The sequence below is a fragment of the Eurosta solidaginis genome, chromosome 3, assembly GCF_040869045.1.
Source record: "Eurosta solidaginis isolate ZX-2024a chromosome 3, ASM4086904v1, whole genome shotgun sequence".
NCBI classification, from domain to species: Eukaryota; Metazoa; Arthropoda; class Insecta; order Diptera; family Tephritidae; genus Eurosta; species Eurosta solidaginis.
In genome coordinates this window covers 286,252,611-286,278,253 of record NC_090321.1, presented here as the reverse complement: position 1 = coordinate 286,278,253, position 25,643 = coordinate 286,252,611, and the positions used below count along the sequence as shown (strand labels likewise).

At 38.1% G+C, this 25,643-nt stretch overlaps 2 protein-coding genes, 1 long non-coding RNA gene and 1 pseudogene across 5 annotated transcripts; 2 read left to right on the top strand and 2 right to left on the bottom strand.

The window, feature by feature from the left end:
* Window positions 1-3,187: 3,187 nt before the first annotated feature.
* On the top strand, window positions 3,188-4,952 carry LOC137245777 (uncharacterized). Of its 2 annotated transcripts, XM_067776944.1 has the most exons (4): window positions 3,188-3,374; window positions 3,406-3,535; window positions 3,595-3,725; window positions 4,517-4,952. In XM_067776944.1, the coding sequence occupies exons 2-4, from the start codon at window positions 3,450-3,452 to the stop codon at window positions 4,675-4,677; spliced, it is 378 nt and encodes a 125-aa protein (XP_067633045.1). In that variant the 5' UTR covers window positions 3,188-3,374; window positions 3,406-3,449; the 3' UTR covers window positions 4,678-4,952. The 2 variants fall into 2 exon arrangements, with proteins under 2 accessions (XP_067633045.1, XP_067633044.1); XM_067776943.1 differs by having other exon boundaries at window positions 3,188-3,535.
* LOC137245776 (uncharacterized) lies at window positions 4,193-12,117 on the bottom strand (annotated as a pseudogene).
* Window positions 12,118-14,088: 1,971 nt separating this feature from the next.
* Window positions 14,089-20,455, top strand: Git (ARF GTPase-activating protein GIT1). 2 transcript variants are annotated; one of them, XM_067776941.1, is made up of 9 exons: window positions 14,089-14,489; window positions 14,654-14,787; window positions 14,848-15,548; window positions 15,765-15,921; window positions 16,505-16,590; window positions 16,667-16,912; window positions 19,380-19,579; window positions 19,672-20,077; window positions 20,144-20,455. In XM_067776941.1, exons 2-9 carry the CDS (start codon window positions 14,730-14,732, stop codon window positions 20,342-20,344), a joined length of 2,055 nt encoding a protein of 684 aa, XP_067633042.1. In that variant the 5' UTR covers window positions 14,089-14,489; window positions 14,654-14,729; the 3' UTR covers window positions 20,345-20,455. The 2 variants fall into 2 exon arrangements, with proteins under 2 accessions (XP_067633042.1, XP_067633041.1); XM_067776940.1 differs by having other exon boundaries at window positions 14,089-14,787.
* A 1,303-nt stretch (window positions 20,456-21,758) lies between these two features.
* On the bottom strand, window positions 21,759-24,513 carry LOC137247234 (uncharacterized). Its single transcript, XR_010951798.1, has 3 exons — window positions 24,376-24,513; window positions 22,805-24,317; window positions 21,759-22,735 (listed from the first exon to the last, which is right to left on the bottom strand). It is a non-coding gene; the product is annotated as an uncharacterized lncRNA (long non-coding RNA).
* Between the last annotated feature and the right edge of the window lie 1,130 nt (window positions 24,514-25,643).

Sequence of the window (25,643 nt, the reverse complement as noted above, 5' to 3'; positions counted from 1 at the left end):
ATCCATATATACCCTGCTTGCAACGTGTCCTCACATCACACCAACCATCTTTTCGATTGCAATGTGTAACCAACCCCTCTCTCTGGTTCACCCCTGTTGAAACTGCAAGTTTCCTTGGATTCTCGTTAGAATATATTGATGACAATTTGTAAGTGGGTGCACCTATTAGATGGGCGAAGGACTACTGCAACAACAACCACGAAAGCTGAATTTAAATTTTTTTTCTCATAACATATTAGCAAAAAAACATTGAGAGTTTTCGTGTAGGTATTTTGCACAATTTTGCTGTACGTACACTCACGCTTATCCGCTGTTGGAAGGCGCATATAAACAATTTGCTTCTTTCAAAAGATATTTTCAATAATCTGAAAAGGACCAGAACCTCTCCGATTCGAGGGGGTGGAAGCAAAATTTTCATAAACGCATCCGAAAATGGAAGAAAATGCTGACAAAAAAATTTATTTTTCTTCGTTTTCATATTCCGTTTACAGAACTTTTCCCTGTCCCTGTCCCTGATTTCTTACCGTATTGTTTATTTTCTAAAGAAAAAAGCCAATTTCTTGAGGTATAAATAAATCTGCATATCTAATGACGTTTTCTTTTCTAGAAAAAATTTTACCTTCATGTTGCTTTATTAGATTCTAACTTTTGAATTAGGTCACTTGGCACTCTGCGAAAAGACTGAATTTGTGGGTAATGGTGCGCTTTTCCTTAATAAGTGGGAAATATTTTATGAAAGGAACACACAAACTTACGAGAGAGCTGAGAAAAACCAATAGGGCAACATTATTTTCAGAAATGAAAACGCCATAAGAATGAATATGCAGCTGAATTCAGTTTCGATACGTCACTATGCCGCTAGAATAAGTTAGGTTAGGCTGAACTGGCCGGTCCATGAGGACCTCACATAGACTGAATGAGTCCGTAGTGTTACCAGAAGTTCGTTTTAATGACCAAACTGAAAACCCCTATCAAAAACCAGGACCTATGTTATAAAATAACTCCGTCCTCTTGGCAAATACCAGAAGCTTCCTATGACTTAAGCCACTTGCTGCTTCCAGACCTGACAGCTGTATCACTCCTAATAGCTGAAGTCTTAGCCAGGCAAGCGCAGGGCACGAGCACAGAACGTGCTCGATCCTTCCCTCCCCTAACCCGCGCTTCCTACATCTGCTATCACTGACCAAGCCTAATTTAAAGGCATGTGACGTCAGAAGGTAGTGCCCAGTCATAATACCCGTCGTGAGTCTGCAGTCCTCTCTTTTTAATGATAGAAGCAACTTAGTTAGTCTAAGGTTGTAAGACCTACACATAATCCCCGACACTTTACATCCCCGCGCTTGAAACCACGCCTTTCCCGCTTGGTCGATCATGTGCACTTCACGCCTTCGCTTAATCTGGCCCAGTCTAATTGGGACTTCTACAGGGCAAGCTTCAAGCGATGCGCCCTTTTTAGTTAGTTCATCTGCTTTTTCATTCCCATCTATTCCCATATGCCCAATATATATGTATGCTTCTCCCTGTTCCTATTCTCTCCAGAGACTACTTACACTCTAACACGCATTTAAATGCCGTGCGTTGCTAGATTATTGCCTTAATTGCTGCTTGACTATATAAGTTAACACGGTTGCAGCTTAAGCTATTTTCTTCCAGGGCTTCTACTGCTTTGGTTACGGCTAATATTTCCGCTAACATAAACGCTACAGTAATCCGGCAGCCTGTAGGATCTGTTGATTTCCGGATCAGCATAGTATACCGCAGACCCTACTCCTTCCACCACTTGGGAACCATCTGTGTACACATGTATCGCCTCGTTCGCCATTTGAGCACCCTTACGCCAACCGTCCACCTCTATTGTGGCCTTAAGATCTCCCTCGAAGTGCAGATAGGGAATCAAGTAGTCTGTTCGTCTTTTGATTGATGACGCTATACTACTATGGCCGTATGGTCTGCGCTCAAGCTGCCCCGATGCACCGAGCCTGGTTGCAGTTGTTAACGCTATGTTCTTTGCTACCAGGGGTGGTTTTCAGGGCTCCCGTAATGCTAAGCATTGATAGTCTGCATACTCCCCCTAATTTTTTGAGGTAGGTTGTTTTTTGTGTTTCTTTCCACCAAACAAGAACTCCATAGTATAGAATTGGGCTTACAATCGCTGTCCCAGCCCAGCTCACAAATTAGTGTTTGCTTTTAGTTACATTCCATTGAGACTTGAGCGAGATACGGATAGAAATTTAACATGCAAATGCAACAACAACGTTGTGATCCTGATATTTATCTGGTTCAATTTCGTATAGCAGTTCTGTTCGTTTCGTTTTCTGTAGTAAGTTACGTTCCATTGAGACTTGAGCGAGATACGGATAGAAATTTTACATGCAAATGCAACAACAACGTTGTGATCCTGATATTTATCTGGTTCAATTTCTGATCCGTATAGCAGTTCTGTTCGTTTCGTTTTCTGTAGTAGATTTTTTGACAGCTAACCACTTTTGAGTTGGTAGCACTCATGGCTCAACTATATGGTTGGTTCATCTCTACAGCAACAACATACATTTGTTCACATTGCCAAAATCAGAGTGTTGCTGTTAGATGAATGGAATGGAATGAAAACATAAAATTTAGCAGCATTTGTATGTAGTAAGAAAATGTTGTAAATTCGTTGGTTTCATTTTAAGTTTGCAATCTCCTTCTGACAATCCCTACTACAGTGAAATGAAAAAAATAAATTCAGCTGGTGAGATGAGTCAACCATATAGTTGAGCCATTGTAGCACTGAACTAAATATGTGTACATTTGTGTATACATAAAAGAATTCGCCATATTTAAAAGCAAAAACACTGAAAGAGTAAACAACTTGAAGATGATGTAGGGAAAATAAATAGTTTGCTTACGTGCGAAACTATTTAAATGTTAATAATTCTATCATTATCTTAAAATTTTGTGTACGTTTCTTCTTATTTTCAACAAAACGGATGTTTTATATTAGTGCTCATAAAGTTGATCCAGATCGTTCCAATGAGATTTGAGCCAAACCAATGGAACGGCCCTAATGGTTTTGATGCTTATATTATGTTCAGACTTTGTTTTATGAGTAAAACAAGTTGAAAACACGTATTTTCGCCTTGTAAAATCTGTCAATAAAATAAGTTGAAAACACTTGTTTTCGCCGAAATTTAGATTGAAAACAAGTTGAAACCATTGTCGGCACTAGAACTTATCGGTAATAATCGATAAACCTGTTGTCACATAACTAATATGTCATTGTGTTTTGAGTGTTAAACTTGTTTGCGGGTGATAAATTAATTAAAAATATTTGAACTACAATGGAGAAAAAACAATATAAAAAAAGAAATCAATGGGGAGAGGGAACTGAAACTGTTCTTATAGATATATGGCGAACTAAGGTAGGAGAGCTTCGAGGTGTACGAAAAAATAGCCACATTGTGGAGCAAATGGCTGTGGAATTGGAACAACTTGGAGTTGTGTACACTCCAGCTGAAATAAAAAGCAAAATGCATAACCTGACGTCCAGATACAGGTGAGTTGGTAGTCTTCATACTTGGCAAGATTTTTTTATAATTTTATTTATTAACAAAGGAAGGAGAAGGCACAAATTGGACCATCTGGCGGCGCACCTTCAATTTGGCCACTGTGTGCACAAATGCACCAGATTTTGGCACCTTTCAAAAGTTATAATCCTGAAGGCCTTGTTCAGGACAGCATTTATGGTGAGATATTTTATATTTATTAAGTAAATTTTGGTACAAGTTATCGTGTTTACTCAAGTTATCGTGAACACGGACAGACGGACGGACGGAGACAGGGCTCAAATGATTTCTATTTGGACGTTGATAATTTTGATATTTAGCTTGGGGCTTCCCAAGACAGCTGGTTCCATTCAGCGGAGCCACTCGGGATTTTTTCCCGACCAAAGGCTGTCATTTCAGTGTAACCCCATTTAATTTATTACGTCCCTCCAATAACGCCCTGCAGATCACGCTTAAGAGTACTAAATAATAAAATTAATGATTTATACAAATTAACCCCTAATTAAATTTTAAAATAAATTATAATTTTATTTCTTTAATTTATAATATCAAGAAGAATTTCCGAGCTCTAGGCCACACATATATATTAGTACTAAAAATGCAATTGATTATACCATATATGTTGTATTTATTTGAAAAGCCGAAAATAAAAATAAAAACAACATCATTTAATTTACAATTTAACTATAAAGTTAATTACTAATTATTTAATATTAATTAAATTTGAATAATTAATTATTTATTTAAATTTAATTCTTTAATAAATTATTAAAAAATAATTTATAATTAAATTATATTAAATTATAAATTATATAATTAATTTTATAAAATAACTTTAATGTTATGTGAATAATTTTTTGCTTATTTTATGTTTAACAACCAAAACCAAATTATAAGAAGCCAAAACGAGTTAAATTGTCCATTGCCTTATTTTGTTATTTTATTGAATTCTAAAAGTTTTTTAATTGCAGAAAATGTCGAAACCTTGGATTTCACTCTTGAGTCGCCAGAAACAAGCACCTACGAGTCAGCAATGCCTTTTAAGGATTGTGAATCTCCCACGCCTTCCACGTCAACGGCTGCTCGTTCAGCTAAAAAAAAATTATCAATTAAAATTTTTGGAAAAAATTGATAAAGTTGAAAAAGAAATGGAAAAATGTAGTAAAGATTTGAGGGAAAGCGATAAAAAATTCGAAGAAAGAACTAAAGCAATTTTAGAAAATGAAGAAAGAAAAACAAAGTATGTCCAAAATAACAAGGAATTTACTCAGGAATTAATTGAATTTTTAAACAAATAATTCTAAAGATAAAATAATTTTTTTTTAATGTAAATAATTAATTTGTGTTGGGAATTTTTTTTAGCGAAATAAATTTTTTTGTTTTTAGTTACTGAGTACTATTATTATTAATTAGGACCACCCTATTTTTTAGTTATTAAATATTTAATTTTAAATATGCATTTAATTTTTTGTGAAATGAGTTTATTATGTTTTAGTTTTTAAGTAATAGGTAGGTAGGTTGAACTGGCCGGTCCATGAGGACCTCACATAGACTGATTGAGTCCGTAGTGTTACCAGAAGTTTGTTTTAACGACCAAACTGAAAAACCCTATCAAAAACCAGGACCTATGTTATAAAATAACTCCGTCCTCTTGGCAAATACTAGAAGCTTTCTAGGACTTAAGCCACTTGCTGCTTCTAGATCTGACAGCTGTATCACTCCTAATAGATGGAGTCTTAGCCTGGCAAGTGCAGGGCACGAGCACAGAACGTGCTCGATCGTTTCCTCCTCCAACCCGCACTTCCTACACCTGCTATCACTGACCAAGCCTAATTTAAAGGCATGCGACGCCAGAAGGCAGTGTCCAGTCAGAATACCCGTCATGAGTCTACAGTCCTCTCTTTTTAATGATAGAAGCAACTGTGTTAGTCTAAGGTTGTAAGACCTACACATAATCTTCGACACTTTACAGCCCCGCGCTTGAACCCACGCCTTTCCTGCTTGGTCGATCATGTGCACCTCTCGCATTCGCTTAATCTCGCCCAATCTAATTGGGACGTCTACGGAGCAAGCTTCAAGGGATGCGCCCTTTTTAGCTAATTCGTCCGCTTTTTCATTCCCATCTATTCCCATATGCCCTGGGACCCAATATAAATGTATGCTTCTCCCTGTCCCGATTCTCTCCAGAGACTGCTTACACTCTAACACGCATTTAGATGCTGTGCTATGCGAGATTATTGCCTTAATTGCTGCTTGACTGTCAATATAAAAGTTAACACGGTTGCAGCTTAAGCTATTCTCTTCCAGGGTTTCTACTGCTTTGGTTACGGCTAATATTTCCGCTTGGAAAACGCTACAGTAATCCGGCAGCCTGTAGGATCTGCTTAATTCCGGATCAGCGCAGTATACCTCAGACCCTACTCCTTCCACTATTTTGGAACCATCGGTGTACACATGTATCGCCTCGTCCGCCATTTGCGCACCCTTGCGCCAACCGTCCACCTCTATTGTGGCCTTAAGATCTCCCTCAAAGTGCAGGTAGGGAATCATGTAGTCTGTTCGTCTTGTGACTGAGGACGCTATACTACTATGGCCATATGGTCGGCGCTCAAGCTGCCCCGAAGCATCGAGCCTGGTTGCGGTCGTTAACGCTTTGTTCTTTGCTACCAGGTCTACAGGTGGAATGTGCAGAATGGCATACAGTGCAGCCGTCGGGGTTGTTTTCGGGCTCCCGTAATGCAAAGCATCGATAGTCTGCATACCCCCTCTAATTTTTTGAGGTATGTTGTTTTTTGTGTGGCTTTCCACCAAACAAGAACTCCATAGTATAGAATAGGGCTTACAATCGCTGTAAAAACCCAATGAGAAAGAGAGGGCGATAGGCCCCACGTACACCCCAGCATTCTTTTACATGCATAGAGTGCCGTTGAGGTCTTCTTGACCCTCTCCTCCAAGTTGAGCTTCCATGACAGCTTACTGTCTAGGATGATTCCTAGATATTTTGTGCAAGCTTTCTCCTGTAAGGTCACCGCTCCTAACTTAGGCCTGGTCCAATTTGGGACCTTGTACCTCTTTGTAAACAAGACCATATCCGTCTTCTCCGCATTGACTTTCAGCCCGACATTAGATGCCCAGGTATGAATATCCCGAAGCGCCCGATCCATCAAAGAACTAATTGTTGGAAGGCATTTTCCACTTATGACAATTGCAACGTCATCTGCGTAAGCCGTAAGTTTTACGGGTCCCTCATCGAATTGCCTGAGCAGTTGGTTGATGACCAGTGTCCACAGCAGAGGTGATAGCACCCCTCCCTGCGGCGTGCCCCTGTCCACTGATTTCGTGGCCTCGTACAATCCCCATTGTGATGTAATCTTTCTGCAATTTAACATGCAGCCGATCCATCTGATTAAGGCAGGATGTACTTTAATGTAATTAAGACCATCCATAATCGCCCATTTTGCAACATTATTGAAAGCCCCGGCAATGTCCAAGAAGACGCCTAGAGCATACTCCTTATATTCCAGGGATTTCTCTATGCTTATTACCACCCTATGCAATGCGGTGTCTACCGACTTGCCTTTGGTGCATGCTGTGTTGTGGAGAGCAGCTTTTCATCCACGTTGGACTTTATGTACACATCTATCAGCCTCTCAAAGGTTTTGAGCAGAAATGATGTTAAGCTAATGGGTCTATAGTCTTTGGGATACACGTGACCGATCTTCCCCGCCTTTGGTAGAAAAGCTACACGAGCAGTTCTCCAAGAGTGCGGTACATGATTCAGTATTATGCACCCATCGAATATTATTTTAAGCCATTCCACGACCGCCCTACTTGAGACTTGTAGCATGGCCGGGAATATACCATCTGGGCCCGGCGATTTAAACTTAGAAAACGTCTTCACTGCCCACTCGATCTTGGTATCGGTCACCAAGCCCGGCACCACTAGCTCCGTGATCGAAGTGTGAGTGATGTCTGCTGGTTCTTCTAAACCGTCTCCCGATGGGAAATGTGTATCAAGAAGCACCTCAAGGGATTCCTCACTATCACGTGACCATTCCCCGTTCTCTTTCTTTATTAGTCCCTGGACTATGTTTCCCTTTGCTAGGACTTTTTTCAACCGTGCTGTTTCACTGGAGCACTCTATGTCCGTACAGAAACTTTTCCATGAGTTTCTCTTCGCCCTGGTAATTTCACGCTTGTAGATCTTCAGTAGATCCCTGTACTCGTCCCGACACGCTTCGCTTTCCGCGGTCTTTGCGAGTTTAAACATTTATTTTACCTGTCTTCTTAGAAGACTCAGCTCATTGCTCCACCATGGCGGCTTTGCTTTTCCTCTGAATCTTCTTAGAGGGCAAGCTTTGTTATACGCAGTCATAAGCGTCCTTGTTAGGAATTCATTCGACTCCTCCAGTTCCTCTACATTAGCAACCTCTTTGGGTTGTCCCAGTTTCGTTTCTACATGTTTCTGGAATTTAGTCCAATTCGTTGCCCTAGGGTTTCTAAAGGTTCCACCCTTCTCTACCCTCTTTAGTGGGATGCTGAAGCTTATATACGCATGGTCGGAGAAGGATGGTCTATCGAGAACCATCCAATCATACCTTGATATATCACGCTCGGAGCTCAATGTAATATCCAGAACATTGCTGGATGTTGGACCAATGTATGTAGGAACATTTCCCCTGTTGGCTATCTGCAAATTGGTTTGCAGGATGTAACAAAATAGAGATTCGCCTCTCTCGTTCGTATCTGCTCCTCCCCACGCATTGTGGTGCGCATTTGCATCTGCGCCTATGACCAACCGCCCTTTGCGCCCTTCCTCCTGTACTAGCCTTTTGCACTCCATCGGTGGAACCTCCGCAGCATGGGCCATGTAGCAGGACGCCAGGATAAATGCCTGCTTATTCTTTTGCTCAACGGCCACCGCTACGAGATCCTCGGTGGTGTAATTAGGCAGCATATATGAATGCAGCTGTTTCCTTACCATTACTACAGCTCGCACCCGTCCTTCCGTTTGTGCGTAGTAAACGCCAAACCCGCGCGCTAAGTCCAGAAACCTTTCCTCCCGATGAGAGCCACGGCTCCTGGATCAGCGCCACGTCAAACGAACCCTCCTCAAGGGTTAGGTGGAGTTCGCTCGACGCCACTTTACTGTGTTGGAGGTTTATCTGTAGGACTCGCAGCACCATTGGGCTGTTTGTCCCCCTCCAGCACCTTCGTCTTGACGTCGTCGTCCTCCTCTTGCCCTTTTGGTTTAGAGTATTCGAGGCCCCCTTCAGCCCCTCGTGAATGTTGTGCCGTGTGTTCCTCTGTGCGAGTCACAGCACCATTTAGCGGTTGGTCCTCTTCTAGCACGTTCGTGGTGACGTCGGGGACCTCCACCTGTCTTTTCCCTTAGGCTTCTGAGGTCCTTTTCGACTTCGCCCAGTTCTAGCGTGTTAGGATTTTTATCCTCGGGACTTCTTTTCCTGAGTCGCATGTAAATTTTGCCAGTGCCAAAGGACATTTTGCCAAGCTGCGTGTACAAAATATCCTCCGCCTGCTTGTTTATTTGGAAGATGTAGAACTGACCATCCTCGGTAGGCCGAGATACAGTAAGTACCTTCCAATCCTGTGTCGGTATGTTCGGATTCTGATTCTGCAGAAGTCGCAGTGTATCCTCCGACTTCATCACGCATGGTATCCATACCTTAACTTTTGGTACCGTGGGGATTTGCGCTTTATCCACCACCTCAAACCGCGCATTCGTGCCTTGCCTTTGGAGGTTTGGAACGACTTCCTCCAGCCACCGCAAGCTCGCGATGTTGTCGCACGCTATCATCTTCACACCATTATACCATCCCCCCGAATCAAAGGTTGGAAGGGGCTTACTTGGTTGTTCCCGCATCATCTTAAGCATTAAGCTAATAAGCTCCCTTTCCACAGATCTCCACCTTTCAGTAGTCATTTGTCCGAACGGACTGCTACGATCAACCAGCGCCACAGTCAGTGACTGCTTTGCCACATCACTCATCTTCTCGGGAAAAGCAGGAGTCTTAGTGTTATCTACCTTTGGAACCTCCGAGAACACCGGAGTCTTCGCGTTAACTCCCTTTAGCGCCTCCGAGAAAGCCGGAGTCTTAGCGTTATCTCCCTTTGGCTTATCTCCTACTTCCGTAGTTGGAACTTCCCTCTGACTGGCAGCTTTCGAGGTAGTTGCTACCTCGCTATTGGAACCCATCTGTCTTACAGCTTTGGGCCTACTTATCTTGTCTATGCGACTGCCCTGCCTCGCGGCTCTAGGACTGGGTCCTTTCTGCCTCTTGAAAGCAGGCTTGTCGCCTTCTGCCGAACGTTGCCTCTTCATTCTGCCATTCGACGCTTCTTCCTCCTCGTACCGGTTGCAGAACCGAGGGTTTCTCGCAGCAAACCTTTTGAACTGCCTTCGACCTACTTCTACCGCTTCATGGGCCCATTCCAAGCGCTCGATCTCCACTTCTGTTGGGTCGACCACTGCTCCCAAGCGTTGTACAATTCTTAGTGCTGCACGGTACTGCGAGAGAGCTCTTTTACTTCCTCTGCTCCGTACCCTTCTCCACTCTTCTACTCCGTTTTCATTTGTGTGCTTCTCCAACACGGAGTTCATTGAATCAGCACTACTCTCGCTCCCCGAGTCCGACGCATCGCTTAATTCGTATTTGTCGTCCTTGGATTGCGACTCAGTCCTCCTCTTTACATCCTCCTTATTACATTCAGGTAATGAGTTGGTCATCTTGGTCGTACGACCACCTGCCCGACAAGGCGGGCTCAGCGGTCCAGTATAATATACGGGGAAAGAACCGTCCGCCACAGCAGCGCCCCTTACTGCGGTAAGGCCATAACTACTTCCCGAGATGGCCCGGTATCGGGAAGGCTCCGTTCGAATACAGCCGAATTTATCCCCTGGCTGCAAATCGTCCAATAGGCACGGTCCGCATAACACCCTGGATTAGGGGGTTGGCAAGTAATATTACTTTTACTTTTATGCGAAAAATAAGGCTGGAATAAACAAAGTACCTTTTCTTGAACAAGAGTATTTCAAAGTTTTTACTTACTGAAAAGGGTAGCTAAACTTTTTCGAATTATTTCTGCATTTTTTGACGGTCGTTTGCCGATATTTCTTGATGTGGATATTGACGATTTCTTTCTACAATTTGCAAAGCGGAAATCCATTTATCGTGAATACTGTCGTTCCTTTCGTTTAAAAAGTTATGTAGGACACAACATGCCTTTATCATAATGTTGGCATTTTGTATTTGAGTGTCTATGCCCTTGCCAATTCGTCGAAAACGCGCCTTCACGTGACCAAAGGCATTTTCAACAACTCTTCGCACTTTGGAAAGAGAATAGTTAAAATTTTTTTCGTCTTCATTTTGAGACACTTGGAATGCATATGGTTTCATCAACATTTTGCTAAAACGAAAAGCTGAGTCTCCGATAATGAAAATCGGCACATCAACACCGGAAACCGGTGTGCGCATTTCATCCAGGTAAGGACATTTTTCCAACTGTGTTTTCAATGTTGAGGACTCGAAGATTTGGAATCATTGCACCGTCCTTGACTGCCAACATTAATATAAATAAACCGGTATCTGAAACAAAAAAATTGTATATCTTCATTTATAAACAACATAATCATAAAGGACCACACCTTGCATCGACCAAAGCAAGTAGGATAGTCGAATACCATCCCTTGTAATTATAATAATCAGTTGCATCTTCACTACGTGGATGAACCTCAATGTGACAACCATCTGAAATTTTTAAAAACAAGAACGTTGACATACATAGCTATGGTAACCCAAATTTAACACACGTATTGCTCCCATGCACTGAGGAAAACCTATAGATTCGAATCCTTGTACTAGCTCTGATACTTTTTCCCTCGTTAAGGGAAAACTAGGCATGTACGTAAGGCTCAAATGTTTCCATGTCTGAGTACAAAATTCAAGTACTATTTCACACACAGTGGACTTTCCAACTCCAAACATGTTCCCTATTGTGCGATACTCTGCCGATGATCCCAAAGCGTAGAGGGCTATGGCTACTCGTTTGTGTAAAGAGATGGCTTTTCTTAGTGGGGTATCTTTCTTTTCCAACACTCTTAAATTCTCGCAAAGTTCTATAAATACACTTCTTTTCATGCGAAAATTCAACTTCCCAGAAGGATTGCGATCGAGCCTTTGAAAAGAAAAGTGTTAATGCTTTTGCAAACCCCCACTAGCATGCTTACTCTTGTCCAATATGACCTTGATTGCCAGGAAAGGTTTTGTGAGGCCACCAATAACATTAAATATTGTTTTCTCAGCAACTGCATCTTTCTGATATTCATTGCACGCAACTTTTTCAACTGGTTCTAATTCTCATTGTCGAACGATGTATATTGAAATAAACACAAAGGATTTGATTGTGCTTTCATGGTTAATATCTTCATCACTTTTTTCTCTTTATCACTCATCTCAAATTAGAATAAAATTCACAAACACACAATATTATCAAATTTAATGAAATCGCTTACAATAATATTAAATTCCTCATGGTTGCATTGGAGCTGTCAAAATAAAATAAGAACCGAAGGTGTGAACGTACTTGTTTTGTGTGAGGTGTTTTATGCTAAAACACTTGTTTTAGAGTGTAATCTGAACATGATTTTACGGGCCAAGCAGAACCATAAACTCCTTGGATGTTCGGTTGAAATAAAAATTCCAGGCGAAAACTGTGTTTTTTTTATTTCAACAAGTTCCAAAATTCAAATATTTTTTTTTTTTCCCCCCCTTTTTATAATAATATTTGTTGCCGGCATTTATTTTTTTAAATTAAGTTGCCTTTCTGATACTGGCAAAGAGTGTGTATTAATAAGAGACGTCAGAACGCATACTTTGACAAATTACTCGATGTTTTCTCCAGGTAGTCGTTGGTTGTTTTTGTGATACTGGCGAAACTTTATCGGATCAATTTACAAAAACAATTTCCAACCAGAGCAAGAGAGACCAAAAACGACCGAATGTCAAAAAATCTTTCGTTTCTTTTTAATGAAGTACGTTGTATGTTCCTTGTATTTCGTTAGTTTAGTTAGTTTAGAATATAGTTTTAACACTTACACCAATACCGAAACCGTATTTATTAGGAGGGATGGCGACAAAAAAATTTAAGAAAAAAAAAACAGGAAAAATACAGAGCAAGTGAAAGCAATTAAAATTTTTTGATCCATTTCGGATTAGATATTGTTATCACAAGAGCGTCTTTTCATACTTCTCCTGACATTTATGGACGTATTTGTGAACGTGTATTAGCTGTAATCCTCTGTTGTAGATGGATGGGATAACAATTAAATACGTGCAAAATCCAATTGTATACAAAATTGTTTCCTATGTACAACAACATTACAACAACGACATGAAAATTGCCAGCTTAAACTTGCTGTCGATTAGAGCTGGATTCGATTTTTTAATAATAGATTTTTTCGATTCGATTCTAGAAAAAATCGATTTAATCGATTAAATCGAAACGAACAATTTGTTTACATTTTGCTTATTCTTACAATGTACTTACTTAACCATTTACTCTATTTTTCCCGTTTCGTTGACTGCCGACAAAATTGGAAGCATCAAGGAATGCCACATGGGTCTTCACTTGATCCTTTCATGGGAGTGAGATAATTAGTATAGTATATACCGAATTGTCATACTTTTTGCGCTTTTTTGAATGTTTTATTTCAAATATCATACCCAAATATATTGCTAATACAATATGCTTGCAATTAGTTTTGATTTCGAAATCAAAAAAAGACAGCCTATGAAATTTTTGTGGTTGTAGAAGCATAAGTGTGAGAAAAAAAAAATTTAATTTGGGTACATTCGATTTTTGATTACAAAAACAAAAACTTTTAAACAGCAATATATCGGCACTCTGATGTTTGTAAGTGTACCCAGCCTGTATTAGCAATATAGGAGTATTACATATATGATCATACCAAAAAATAGATACGCACATTTTCAATATATTGCTTACCAGAAGTGCGCAGAAATTTCTTCATCTTTCTCTAGAAGCCACCAACACAATGAAGCTAAATTTATAAAAATAATAATTGTCCGTTATATTTAATTTAATTTGATTAATCTAATTTATTATTATTATAAATGTTCAATTTTTATAGCTCATGCTATTCATGACTAACACTGTTAAATAATTTGTCAAAATTGTTGTGCTAGGAACAAATTTTCAAATAAATACATACATACATACATAATAAAGATTACATAATATGTATTTCCCCAAGCGTACGTAAAGCAGATAGTGATGAAAGATTCGATGCCTAAAGAATCGACCGATTTAAAAAAAAAATCGATTCTAAATTTCTAAAAAAAAGTTCGATTAAATCGATTAAGAATCGAATCGAAATCCAGCTCTACTGTCGAGGTCAATACGTGTTGTTTGACAACTCTCCCGATGGACGCGTATTAGCAATCCGCCCCTGTTCTAAACTTTCTTAGTTTCCCCTTATTTAGTCCAAATACCGGGACCAGATTCTTTTGGGCAGCCTTGTCAACTTTGATTGGTCAATCTGGGAAATTGGATACACTTTTAGATAAAAAAAAAGTGAATGGCAGCCCTATTTGTGCTAGGCGAAATAATCTGGCCAACCTGAAATGAATTCGCCCTGTGTAAAAATAATCTCAAGTTTAATACATAGTGTACACAATGGTTTAATAGACAAAAACAGATGAAAGAATTATATTTTCTGATAAATCTGTTTACTAAATTAAATTATTAGCAGAGAATGTTCAGTTTCGTTTCTCTTCATAGCTGGGAATTTATGTGAAAATTAGCTAATTATTAATCAAGTCCATAAGAAAATGCAATAGCACCCATTTAAAAAAGTCGTAATTGCTGAATGCTTATCTAAATTGAATGTTTGCGGCAGTGTGTGTAAGTTTTAATTAGGGCATTTGTGGTACAATTTATTCAATTACCAGTTTTGACTATAACAAAGAGGGGTAGAACCCTTCGCAAATTCTCACTTGAATGTGCTTCGCTAATACAATTGTTGAATCTCATAGAAAGTTATTTCTTGCACCACCTATTGTTGGTAGTTCAATTTCTAGCAACTGCAATTTCAATTTTACCGAAATAAAGTATACTTCTGATAGTAATTCAGATCTTAGAAAAATGTCCCGTACAAAGTCAAGAGTACAGGTTGATTTATGTGGAGATTGTGGAGCTTCAGGTATGTAAAACCTAAAATATTTATATGCATTCAAATATTAAGTATCATCTTTCCTTGCAGATCCATCATGGGCTTCAATCAATCGTGGAATTTTACTGTGCTCTGATTGTTGCTCAATACATCGTAGTCTTGGTCGGCATATATCAATGGTAAAATCCTTACGACAAGGTACTTGGGAGCCGTCAGTGTTAAATTTTGTTAATTCATTAAATTCTCACGGCGCAAATAGCGTATGGGAACATCATCTTCTTGATACGAACTCATCAAAAACTGACAAGGGTGTATCACGTACTCGTAAACCTAATCCTAAAGATCCACTACATCCAACTAAATCAGACTTTATTAAAGCCAAACACGTGAACTTGGCATTTGTTCTCAAATCAAATCTTCAAGATGAAGGCATTCTTTCTGGTGTAAATTTGGAAAATGAACTTAGCAGACAATTACATGCCAGTGTAAGAACCAGTAATTTGGAAACATCACTACGCCTTCTCGTACAGGGCGCAAATCCTAACTTTTTTCATGACGAAAAGCGTTCGACGCCTTTACATGTGGCTGCTAAATTTGGCCAAGCCTCTCAAATTGAATTACTTATTGTATATGGAGCTGATATTAATGCAATCGATGGCAATGGGCTGACACCGCTTGAAACTGCTAAAGCTAACAATCATAATACTATAGCCGACAGATTATTAGAGGCAATGTATGAAGTAACAGATCGCATAATTATGTTCTTGGGTGGAAAAAAACCTGATCATTCGGTAAAACCGTTTGCATGTACACATTTTGGGTATTCACTTCACCTTGTTATCAAGTTATCTGCCCAAAAATCGTTTGTCTTCAGAGTGTTTTTTGGTTAATTGTTTAAAAAATATAACCACATAAACAGATATGACGATACCCAAGGTCACGTGAATACCCCAATTGTTCCATCCATACTTTAGTCATCAACATTTAATTAAATTTTTGTAAAATAGTCAGGACGTCACTTGGTCATTCCCGAAACCGTTAATAACGAAATAAATGAACAGCATACCATCGCTCGGAATCGTTTACAAGTAGTACCAAATAAAATGTTTGAGGAATTAGTAATGGACTTATATGACGAAGTTGACCGGCGTGAAAATGAAGCAAGTACGTACATTACCTTGGTACGTACATATCGATGACTGAGTGCAAGAACGTCCTATTTTGTTGTATTTGTCGTAGCAGTTAAGCACGTATCTAAATGGGAAGTTTTTCAGCTGCGGTAGAGCGTTCTTCCAGGCTACCTTCGCTATGTAGTGTACCATTAACACATATCGTTAGCTCAATTCACAAAGGCCCCAAACAACAAATTTTAAATTTTACAGTAGAATCAAAAAAAAAAAAATTTTTTTACTTTCACTACATACAGATGCCATATTCAGTAACTATGAGTTTTGAAATGTATTTTCTTTCATACAAATTATATGAAGAAAAAGTGTACATTTTAAAACTCACAGTTACTGAATAGGGCCCCAGGAATGGCTTTTTAAAAGTCTCATAACTCTGTTGTTATTGTTTCTAGCACTTCAAAACTTTTAGTGGGGTTGCATTTTTAAAATTATTTTTTAGTATATCATACCAATTCTGTGAAAAACGGATTTTCGAAAAATCTGTTGGTTATGACCTTTGTGAATTTAACTAACGAATTATAAAATTTCACAGACTTTTTACATAATAATATAAATTGTAGTTTGGGCTACTTCTACATTAAATGGCGAAAATGTAACTGTGCCATTTTTACCGGCAAACCCTTTTTTGAGTGCCACACGTAATCAAGTAAATTAGCTTAACAATATCAATCTTGAAATGTATATAGATGATATGTGTAAATAATGATCAATTTATTTAAAAGGGCAGACAAAAACTTGCACGATTTTCGCGCAAGGAATTTGCAGGATTGCTAACAGATGTTTTATGCGATGCACGGCGTAGACAAAAGATAGCAAGTTTACGTCCACTAGAAGCGCCAAATTCGAAATCAGTTTACAATTCTTCGATATCAAATGAAAATGAATTGGAATTGTCGGACGACGAACCTATTTACGACCCGGTTGCAAGTGATGACGATTATGCACCAGTGACTCAAATTGCTCAACAGGTAAATTCTATGCGTCAGAAGATTCTTAAGCTAAACAATAGTTTCGGGTAATTATTTAATCAATAACAGAATAATCTCTTTCCGAGTGTTCATAACCTTATATATGTATGTATGCATGTCTATAACTGAACTGCATTTTATAATAAATATATTGCTGAATTTGCTATTGAAGAATGATAAATATTCTATAATTTCCTGTAAGCAAATTTGATATTTTCCATAGAGAACTATTTGGAATTAATATGTATGACGCCCCAAAATAAGAGTTAACCACAAAATGAACTCGCTACTCTACTTATCATGAAAATGCGATTTATCACATTTTCAAGGGAAAAAAAAACTCTTTTATTTCTCTGCCTAGACTACGGTTTGTAAAGGGAGAAATAATACTACCAAAAATCCATGTTCCAGTCCCAGCAGGAAACAACGTATTTTTTAAGTTACTTATTTTTCTATTTACAATAAATTTTTTTTTTCAACACATCAGCCTTGAGATAAAACAAGCTAGAGACAATTTCTAATATTTCTGGCAAACGTATCCTTGAATTGGGCCTTTAAACAGTCTGAAACTATCAAGATCCCGATAACATGGGTGAAACAACTTCGAAATGGATACTGAAATTATTGCAAAATAGCCCTCAAATAATTTGTAAAAAATACCAAATGTGGCCCGAAATCATCACATCCCATATCCCTCAACAGTCAAACTATTACCAAAATACTCCCGAAAGCAAATGCTGAAATTAGTTCGTGAAAAATCCCGCAAACTTCAGAAGCAGCTTCGAAAGAGTCCCGAGTTACCCAGAATTAATTCTGAAACGATCCCGAAGCCAAAGCCTAAAAAAGGGAAAATTATCTCGAAATCTGGACATTCGCGATTACAAAACATCTCGAAATACTCAAGAAATTATCCGGAAATGGCCCGAAATGATTTCGAAAAGAATACCAGGATCCGGACATATTCCCGAAATTATGATTTGATACATTAAACATTGTTAGACCGCGATATTTCCCTGCAAAAATCGTTGGATCATGTGGTCCCTTGGAGTACTTACCATTGTACTCCACTGTAATGCAGCAATGGACCAACTCATATTTCTACACGCTCATATTGTAAGCCGATCATTGCTAGTTTTTAACGATTGTAATCACTACACGATGTTTATTGGACTGTGGGCACTCCATGGATTACACTGATGTAATGCGGAGCTGTTCCCGTCCTAGGACATCGCACTGTTAATTGGACCATATTTTTTGTATGAATTGTGGTTAATTTTGGAGCACTCGGTTGGTCCATAGCCAGTACTCCATACATGCATGCTCGCGATTTTTGCAAGGGTATAGCCCATAGACTTAATAGCAAATTAAAAAATACTGTTTGCAGGGGCTTGAGACCCTGCCTCCTTTTTCAAAAAGTCCAACCAGTAGAACCTTGCAGACGATTAATTATCTGCCTGCCAAACTTCATTCAAATCTGCCCAGAACAAAACACCACCCACCTTTTACATTGATGAAAGTTGTGTTTTTCTTTCGTGTATATACACATGCACTTTAACTTAATATGGACTCCTAAGTGTGTAATTTATCAACACTTTTATGAAATTCTTGCGCAGAAAATTAGTACTGCTAAATTTCAAAAATGCATTATACTCAGTTGCACCTGAAATGTGTCTCTCCATTAAATCCTCTATTCTCCACTTCTATAATCGAAAAGTGTGTCATTGTAGCGAGTTGTTGTTGTTGTTGTAGCGATAAGGACACTCCCCGAGTCGTCGTACCGATTGAATCGGGCGAAGCACTGTTAATAAAACAACACTCCCCGAAGGCCTTGGGGAGTTTTATCGATGTTGATGGTCCTTTGCCGGATGCAGATCGGGTAAGAAGTACCATTAAGGCACTAGTCCGACCATCTCGGGACGATTTAGTATGACCAAATGAAATCTCCAAGACCATTCTCGCCTAGATCCATGAGCAACTTGGGGTCGCCAGAGCCTCGGCTGTTAAAGCAGCAGAATTCGCCACGGGTAGGTGAGATTGACAATTGGGTTGGAGAAGCTATATTTTGCGCTGGCAACACTTTGAAAGGGTTGCGCTACACAACCCCTTGAATCAATTTGGTATTTTAGTCGCCTCTTAGGACAGGCATACCTGCTGCGTGTATATTCTAAGCCCCCTATACCGCTGGGGTATTTTATTATTTGCCACTGCTTCGAGTCTTCAATAATTTCCGCTAGACGGGTCTCCTAAACATTATTTAAGTGATGATTTTTTACCCGTGAATGCAGTTGTATATACATGTAAAAAAAAGCACGGCTAACATGTATAAAAAATAAGATATGTATAAACATAGTATATAGCTTTTTTAATACCAATCAATTTGTCAGAACTTTATTTAGTACATATAGCTTTTATTTCAATGTTTTTAAGTTTTTTTAGCATTTTTTGATTTCATATTCGCTTAATTCAGGCTATTGTGCATCAAACCCCGGACGAGCCACAGCACGAAGTTCAAACCCTATTAAGGCAAATAAACGACTACAAATATGTGATTAATCAACTACAATCGACTGTCGAAAAGCTTTCGTCTGAAAATTCTGCGCTGAAATCAAAGTTTTCAAATGCTCATGTTGGTGGTGCGAATATTGATATTGTTCATCATGACGCGCTGTGAGCTGGTTTATTATTATTTTTATTTGATTTGGTTTTCTGTTGAATATTTTTTCATATTTTAATTTTCTTTACCTTTAATATTAATTAAGCTCAAGGGACATAAGTGGGACGGAAAACAAACGAGAATCGCTTACACTACCAGAGGATGTTGGTAGCGGTTCCGTTAATATAGAATCAAATTCTTCTAGTTCTTCCTCGGCAAACAGTTCAAATCAGTCAACTATCAAGCGCCCTGCTAGCATGTATGAGCGTCGTATAGCTCCCCCTTTATTAAAACCGAATTTTGATTGTAGGGCAACATCTAGTATGTATCAGATCGCTTCTGATAAACCATTTTCTGAGGAGTTGAAACTTCGTACAGATTTAGTAACACGTCGCGTTAAGGAACTGGTTTCTATTATGCACGACCTACCAACCAATAAAGATGAATTGGTACCTTGTGGGGAGCGTGTACGCACTGCTGTAATTGAGTTAATTGCATTATTTGCTACACCGGTAACTATTTATTATCAAATTAATAATTCAAATATGAAATATCCTTCTAATACTATATACTTCCAGTCGAATTACAACGAAACCATAAGAGACATGTTGAAAACATTAACGCGATATAATATATTAATACCACATGAATGCGAAAACTTGCAGAAATCATATACATTGGTTGATAATACTGCAATTGAAAAATATAATCATGAAGTGCGGGAATGTGCGTACTATATTGTTAGTGCCATGAAGACTCTCGTAATGCAATTCGAATGAAATTACAACAATCATATTTATGTATCCTTTGCATTTCACTAAGTTATTCCAATTCATTGAGTAAATATGTTTATTACAAATTCATATAAACGTTAAATATAATTTAGATTTTTGCAAAATGGTCTATTTGCCTTTTGGTAGCATCACGGTTATATGTATAACGGTTACTTTCCCGATTGGTAGGTGGTGGAAGAGTGCGCCCCATCTGAATGAATACGCAGTGGAAGTCCTACCACCCTTATCCATGTCCTGATTAAGGTGATTTTGGACGTAGCCTGTGACAAATTCAATCAATTCAGATTCTGCGTTGACTATTTAAACAATTACACCGTAGGCAATGCTCTTTGCTGTAAGCGTTTAAGTTGGCTGTGCTTGTTCAGTGTCTTCAAAATTATTGACTATATTGGCCCTGTGCTAATGTTAAAGGCTTCTGACTAGAAGCGGACTTACATAAACGCTTCGACACTTGACAGTGTCAAAATATAACAATGAGATGCCAAACAGCTCAGACGGAGAATGCGGACCCTTTGAATGAGAAGCTCCTATCTCCCTACCAAGAGGAAAACCATGGTACAAAAAAGGTCTTTCAAGGCGGAACGATACAAGGTGGCAGCATGGTGACATACCTACAAACAAATAAAATTCCATGTACTTTGTTTTTGTAAATTCGATGGACAAATGTCAAAATCGTACTGCGCCGGAAGTTAATGAATCAAATCAAATAAAAAAGTTTTTAATCAGCTGTCCCATGCTGCCACCCTTGTATAGTTCCACCATCTTTCCACTCAAAAAATTTTGACGTATTTGGAGACTTGAAGTTTCATAATCCTCGTGTTGCAATGACACATGAACAGATACGGATAGAGATTTAACGAGAAATGTTTGTTGTTTTGGTAGAAGCGTCGCCATACCGTTACTGTTTAAGGCGAATTGTGGTTTTTGCATATATATAATACTTCTATATCAATACCTTCCTATCTTCCTAATGTGCAAATTTTCTGTCAATCATTATTTGCTCAAACTGTGCCAATGGATGTTCTGCGCATGCGCGGGCTTTGTTAGGGTCGGTGAATTGTAGTAGCGTGTGTAAAAAAAGTATTAAAGGAGTTCCAACGGGTCCACATTACCCAACTTCTGCATACTAATTGTTACAAAATCTCAGTTTAGTCGATTAAACAACGAAAAAGCCAACAAATTCAATACAAGGCTTGATGTATTTATAATTTAAACATGGGCTGCAGCCATACAAAGTACTTTATTTACGTAAATAGTAAAAAAAAGGCGAAAAATTCATATTTTTGAAATGAAAAAAATTTAAATATACATGTATAAAAATATACTTATACATACATCCAAAAAGCATTTCTTTAAACGTGTTTAAAAATAATTTAAAATGAATTAGCTTGAACAAACGATATATAAACGTTTTCAAAATTTTACTTATTTTGAGTTTTTTAATGAAGTAAATTTTTGATGAAGCTAACAAAATATGAGTACTGCGCTAGCTGCTATTGGTGTTGAAATAATATCAATTTTTTTAATTTTTTTCTAACATACTCTTTTTCGTCCGTGCTTTTTTTCGTTTCAAAAACGAACGAATATCCAAATAAAAACTTATTACTTCCTTACACAGCTGTGTCCGGTGATTATTAAAGATGTCATTGCTAAATAAGTTTTCAATGGCTATGTGATCGTCCATGATACTATTGGAGAATGCATCACATGTATTTTGAACAATTTTATTTATTAAACTTAATTTTACATTTCCAATTGGGCATGCCTTGAGAACTTGTCTTAAAGCTTTCTCTGACACTATACAAATATTACAAACCTCCACAGATGGTGCGACAAAAGGACCTTTATTTTTGTGTGCTGAAAGTAAAGGCATTTCTTCACCAATCAATTGCCCTTGACATGCGGAACATTTCATTTTCTTTTGTACCTTCCAAGCAACATAGCCAGCAATATAACGAACTACATTGTCCACATATACAATCCCCACATCGTATTAACATAAACATTTGCTAACTCGAAATCTATTACCTCGCCACTTTTTTAAGGATACTAGTAGATGCCTCTAGAATGGATTCGCCGTCGAAGGTACAATTCCCACTTTCAGTCGCACTTAACTCGTGCCTTACTAAGAGTCGTCTATATGCACTTTTAATTGAACTGCGTTGGGATTGTTGTTGAAACCTCCTCTTGCCTTAACTGCACCAAAAAAGGTTTCCAGGAAGTTTTGTGAAAGCTTATAAGTTAAAAGGTATGTCATGTTAACATTTTTAAGCTTCTCAAATAGTGGAAAAATATTTCTTAAAGCAACGATCATACCACCAAATCCTCTTTTCCGGCCAGATTGAACCAGAAGGGTGCCATTAGCATCTCAAATTCCTGCGCGTGCGTCGTTAAATTGCAATATCATATGAAAATTTTATAATACTAATGGAAAACAAAACTTACTTTTCCATTTGGAGAACGAAATATTGATTATATTGATAGAAGCAATACGGCTTATTGAAATACACATATATTTAATGCCCCTATTACTGTTTACAACTCAACTCTGGTTGAGTTGAAATTTCGTAATTTGGTATTACAGATTACAACTCAACCTGTCAAAAAAAATTTCGGTTGAGTTGTCTAGTCTTACAACTTTTTGTGGCATTGCCGTTTACAACCTTGTGTTGGTGTAGTTGTCAAAGACGTCAAAATCTTACAACTGCTTACTAGCAGTTGTCTCATGCAATTTTGCAGTTGTTTTGAAAAAATGTTACGTTTTAGAAGACGGTTCACCACCTAATTTTTAACAAAGATGTTCAAAGTTGATATCAAAAGACACGTTTCGACCTCCGATTTAAGAATCCGAAAACAAAAATTGTAATTCTTTGCGACAGCATGGCACTGCTAATACGCGTCCAAAAATATCGAGACGCGTATTAATCTCGAGAACAATAATCCGAAGGCGGAAAAGAAACATTTTATCTCTTTTCCGGAGATATTTGTAGTTGAAGTTGGCGATTTTCATGTGGTTGTTGTAATGTTGTTGTCTTTTTTCGGTTTTTGTTTAATATCTTTTGAAGGAGTTAAAATTTTTATTTTCCGCCTTCGGATTATTAATACTGATGCCAAGACGCATCGTTTAATACCTCTCTCGATATTTTTGGACACGTATTAGCAGTGTCATGCTGTCGTAAAGAATTACCACAAAAATTAAAAATTGTATTTCTAATAAAATCTAATTTCATGTGGTTGTTGTATTTTGCCAGATTTTTTGTACACAGCTATGCAGAAAGGTGTTGGACCCAACCAGAGTTATTTTTACGAATCGCGGCCAAAGGCCGCCAACGCAGAAAAGTGTTCTGTGCAAAAAAAACTGTGGAACGGGCCTCATATTTCGTACTCTCTCGGGCCATTTTGTGGGTCTTTGTAAATATCTTTCAAAAGAAATAACATTTTTAATTTCCGCTCTCGAATCCTAAAAACGGAGATGGAAACCCGTCTTTTGATACCACCTTTGATAAGAGTTAGATGGTGCACGGGCTTATAAAACGTTACCAAAAAAAAAGCAAAAACAATAATCAACAATTTTGTACACATTTCTAGAAAAAAACAACGTTTAAACGAATTACATTGAATAACTTTTTGACTTTAGTTGGACGAGGCTGGCCGCAGTTCGGATGCAGCCAAAATAGGTGAAATAAATATGCGAGTCCCATTGATACTTATCACTACTCCTGGGAATCCTATTTGAGTAAAATACAGTTTTTTCTGTTTGGGTTTTAATCTACTTCACACAAATATTCTCCTCAATAATATCTAAAACCAATCCAACACCAAAATCATTTCCACATCATATTTGATAGCTGCCGTCAGCAAGGAATCGGAGTATGGCGCATAATTTTAAAATACGAACGCGTATGCGGAAATGGTCCTTAATTTTGTTTAGTACTGAGTAAAATGCTTCCTTTCAAATCTGAAAAATAACTTCATATGAAACACATTATTTGTTTGTCACTTAAACATTTTCTTACTTGGTGCTTGGTAGTTCCAAGGGATTGGAATGATCACGCGAATGTTTTCCGTATTCTCGAAATGTCAATCACCAACATTTTTGTCATTATAAAATAGATTTCATATAATATTAATAAAAAAATCACATTTGAAAATGCTTAAATTTCTGCCACAAATTGATCAGCTGTTTATTTATCTGTCAAATCATCACTTTCGGAAGTTGGCAACTCAATTCAATTTCAACTGAAATAAGTTGTAATTCGTAATACCAAACAGGAGTTGAGTTGTCTTAAAGTTGAGTTGTTTTAATTACAACCCAACTAAGTTGAGTTGTAAACGGTAATAGGGGCATAAGCCTCTTTATTACAAAAATTTAACGACAGCCTTGATATTTTGTCTCCTTCTCTCGTTGTATATCTGTACTGTAATGTTTCACAGGCTGCACAGTACCCCTTCAAAAAACGCGAGTACTCTATAAATAATGTAAGGAATACTCCTTCGGGAGTATAGGACTGCTCCAAATCTAATCTGTATTCATACAAAAAATGTGCTCCAATTAACATTGCAATGTCCTAGGAGAGGAGTAGGTGATCCCACTCTCGCTTTGTTTGTGAGGATTCCATAGAGTACATACGTGAGAGTACATTCCAAAGTACTTTCACTGTGGTACTCCATGGAGCACCCACAGAGGATCATATGCCAAAGTACTAAAGAGGAATTGTGTTGTCGGAAAGAATTTAATTTAAAACGAAAGTAAATGAAGAGGGGCAATCCAACTTTTATATTTTATACTACGAATATTCTTATGTTATTTAGCATTTGCGTGAATAAAGAAACTAATATTTCTCTATACTATAGTATGTATACATAAAACCAGTGCGCTGTTGCATTTTATCAGAGTTGCCAAAGTAAAATTTTATTATCAGTTATTTGTATGCAATATTTTACTTTTGGCAACTCTGTTCGATCGTCATCGTGTTGTGATCACGGTCGTTAAAAACGAGCAATGATCGGCTGATGGTGGTCCGCAAACGCATTGCAAAGGAGTATTGTTAGAGTACTCCAACATGAAGAAAATGGAACACGTAATCCAACAATTTTTACAGGGTCAGTAGTAGTGATATAGAAGTATTACATATGGGTTTTTGGCAATGGGTATCTTACACCCCTATTACCCTACAAGACAGGTACCCGTTACCTAATCGATTACTTAATCGTTACCAATTATAGTCTTAATGACTTTTACATTGCTGTCGTGAAAAAGGTAACGCATGCGCTCTCTCAAAAT

Coding starts and splice junctions, on each gene's coding strand:
- LOC137245777 (XM_067776943.1), top strand. CDS start 3,321: ATGGAGAAAAAACAATATAAAAAAAGAAATCAATGGGGAGAGGGAACT. Junction 3,536..3,594: donor AACCTGACGTCCAGATACAG/GTGAGTTGGTAG, acceptor TTATTAACAAAG/GAAGGAGAAGGCACAAATTG. Junction 3,726..4,516: donor TGTTCAGGACAGCATTTATG/GTGAGATATTTT, acceptor TTTTAATTGCAG/AAAATGTCGAAACCTTGGAT.
- Git (XM_067776940.1), top strand. CDS start 14,586: ATGTGCTTCGCTAATACAATTGTTGAATCTCATAGAAAGTTATTTCTT. Junction 15,922..16,504: donor CCGGCGTGAAAATGAAGCAA/GTACGTACATTA, acceptor TATAAATTGTAG/TTTGGGCTACTTCTACATTA. Junction 16,591..16,666: donor TGAGTGCCACACGTAATCAA/GTAAATTAGCTT, acceptor TTTATTTAAAAG/GGCAGACAAAAACTTGCACG.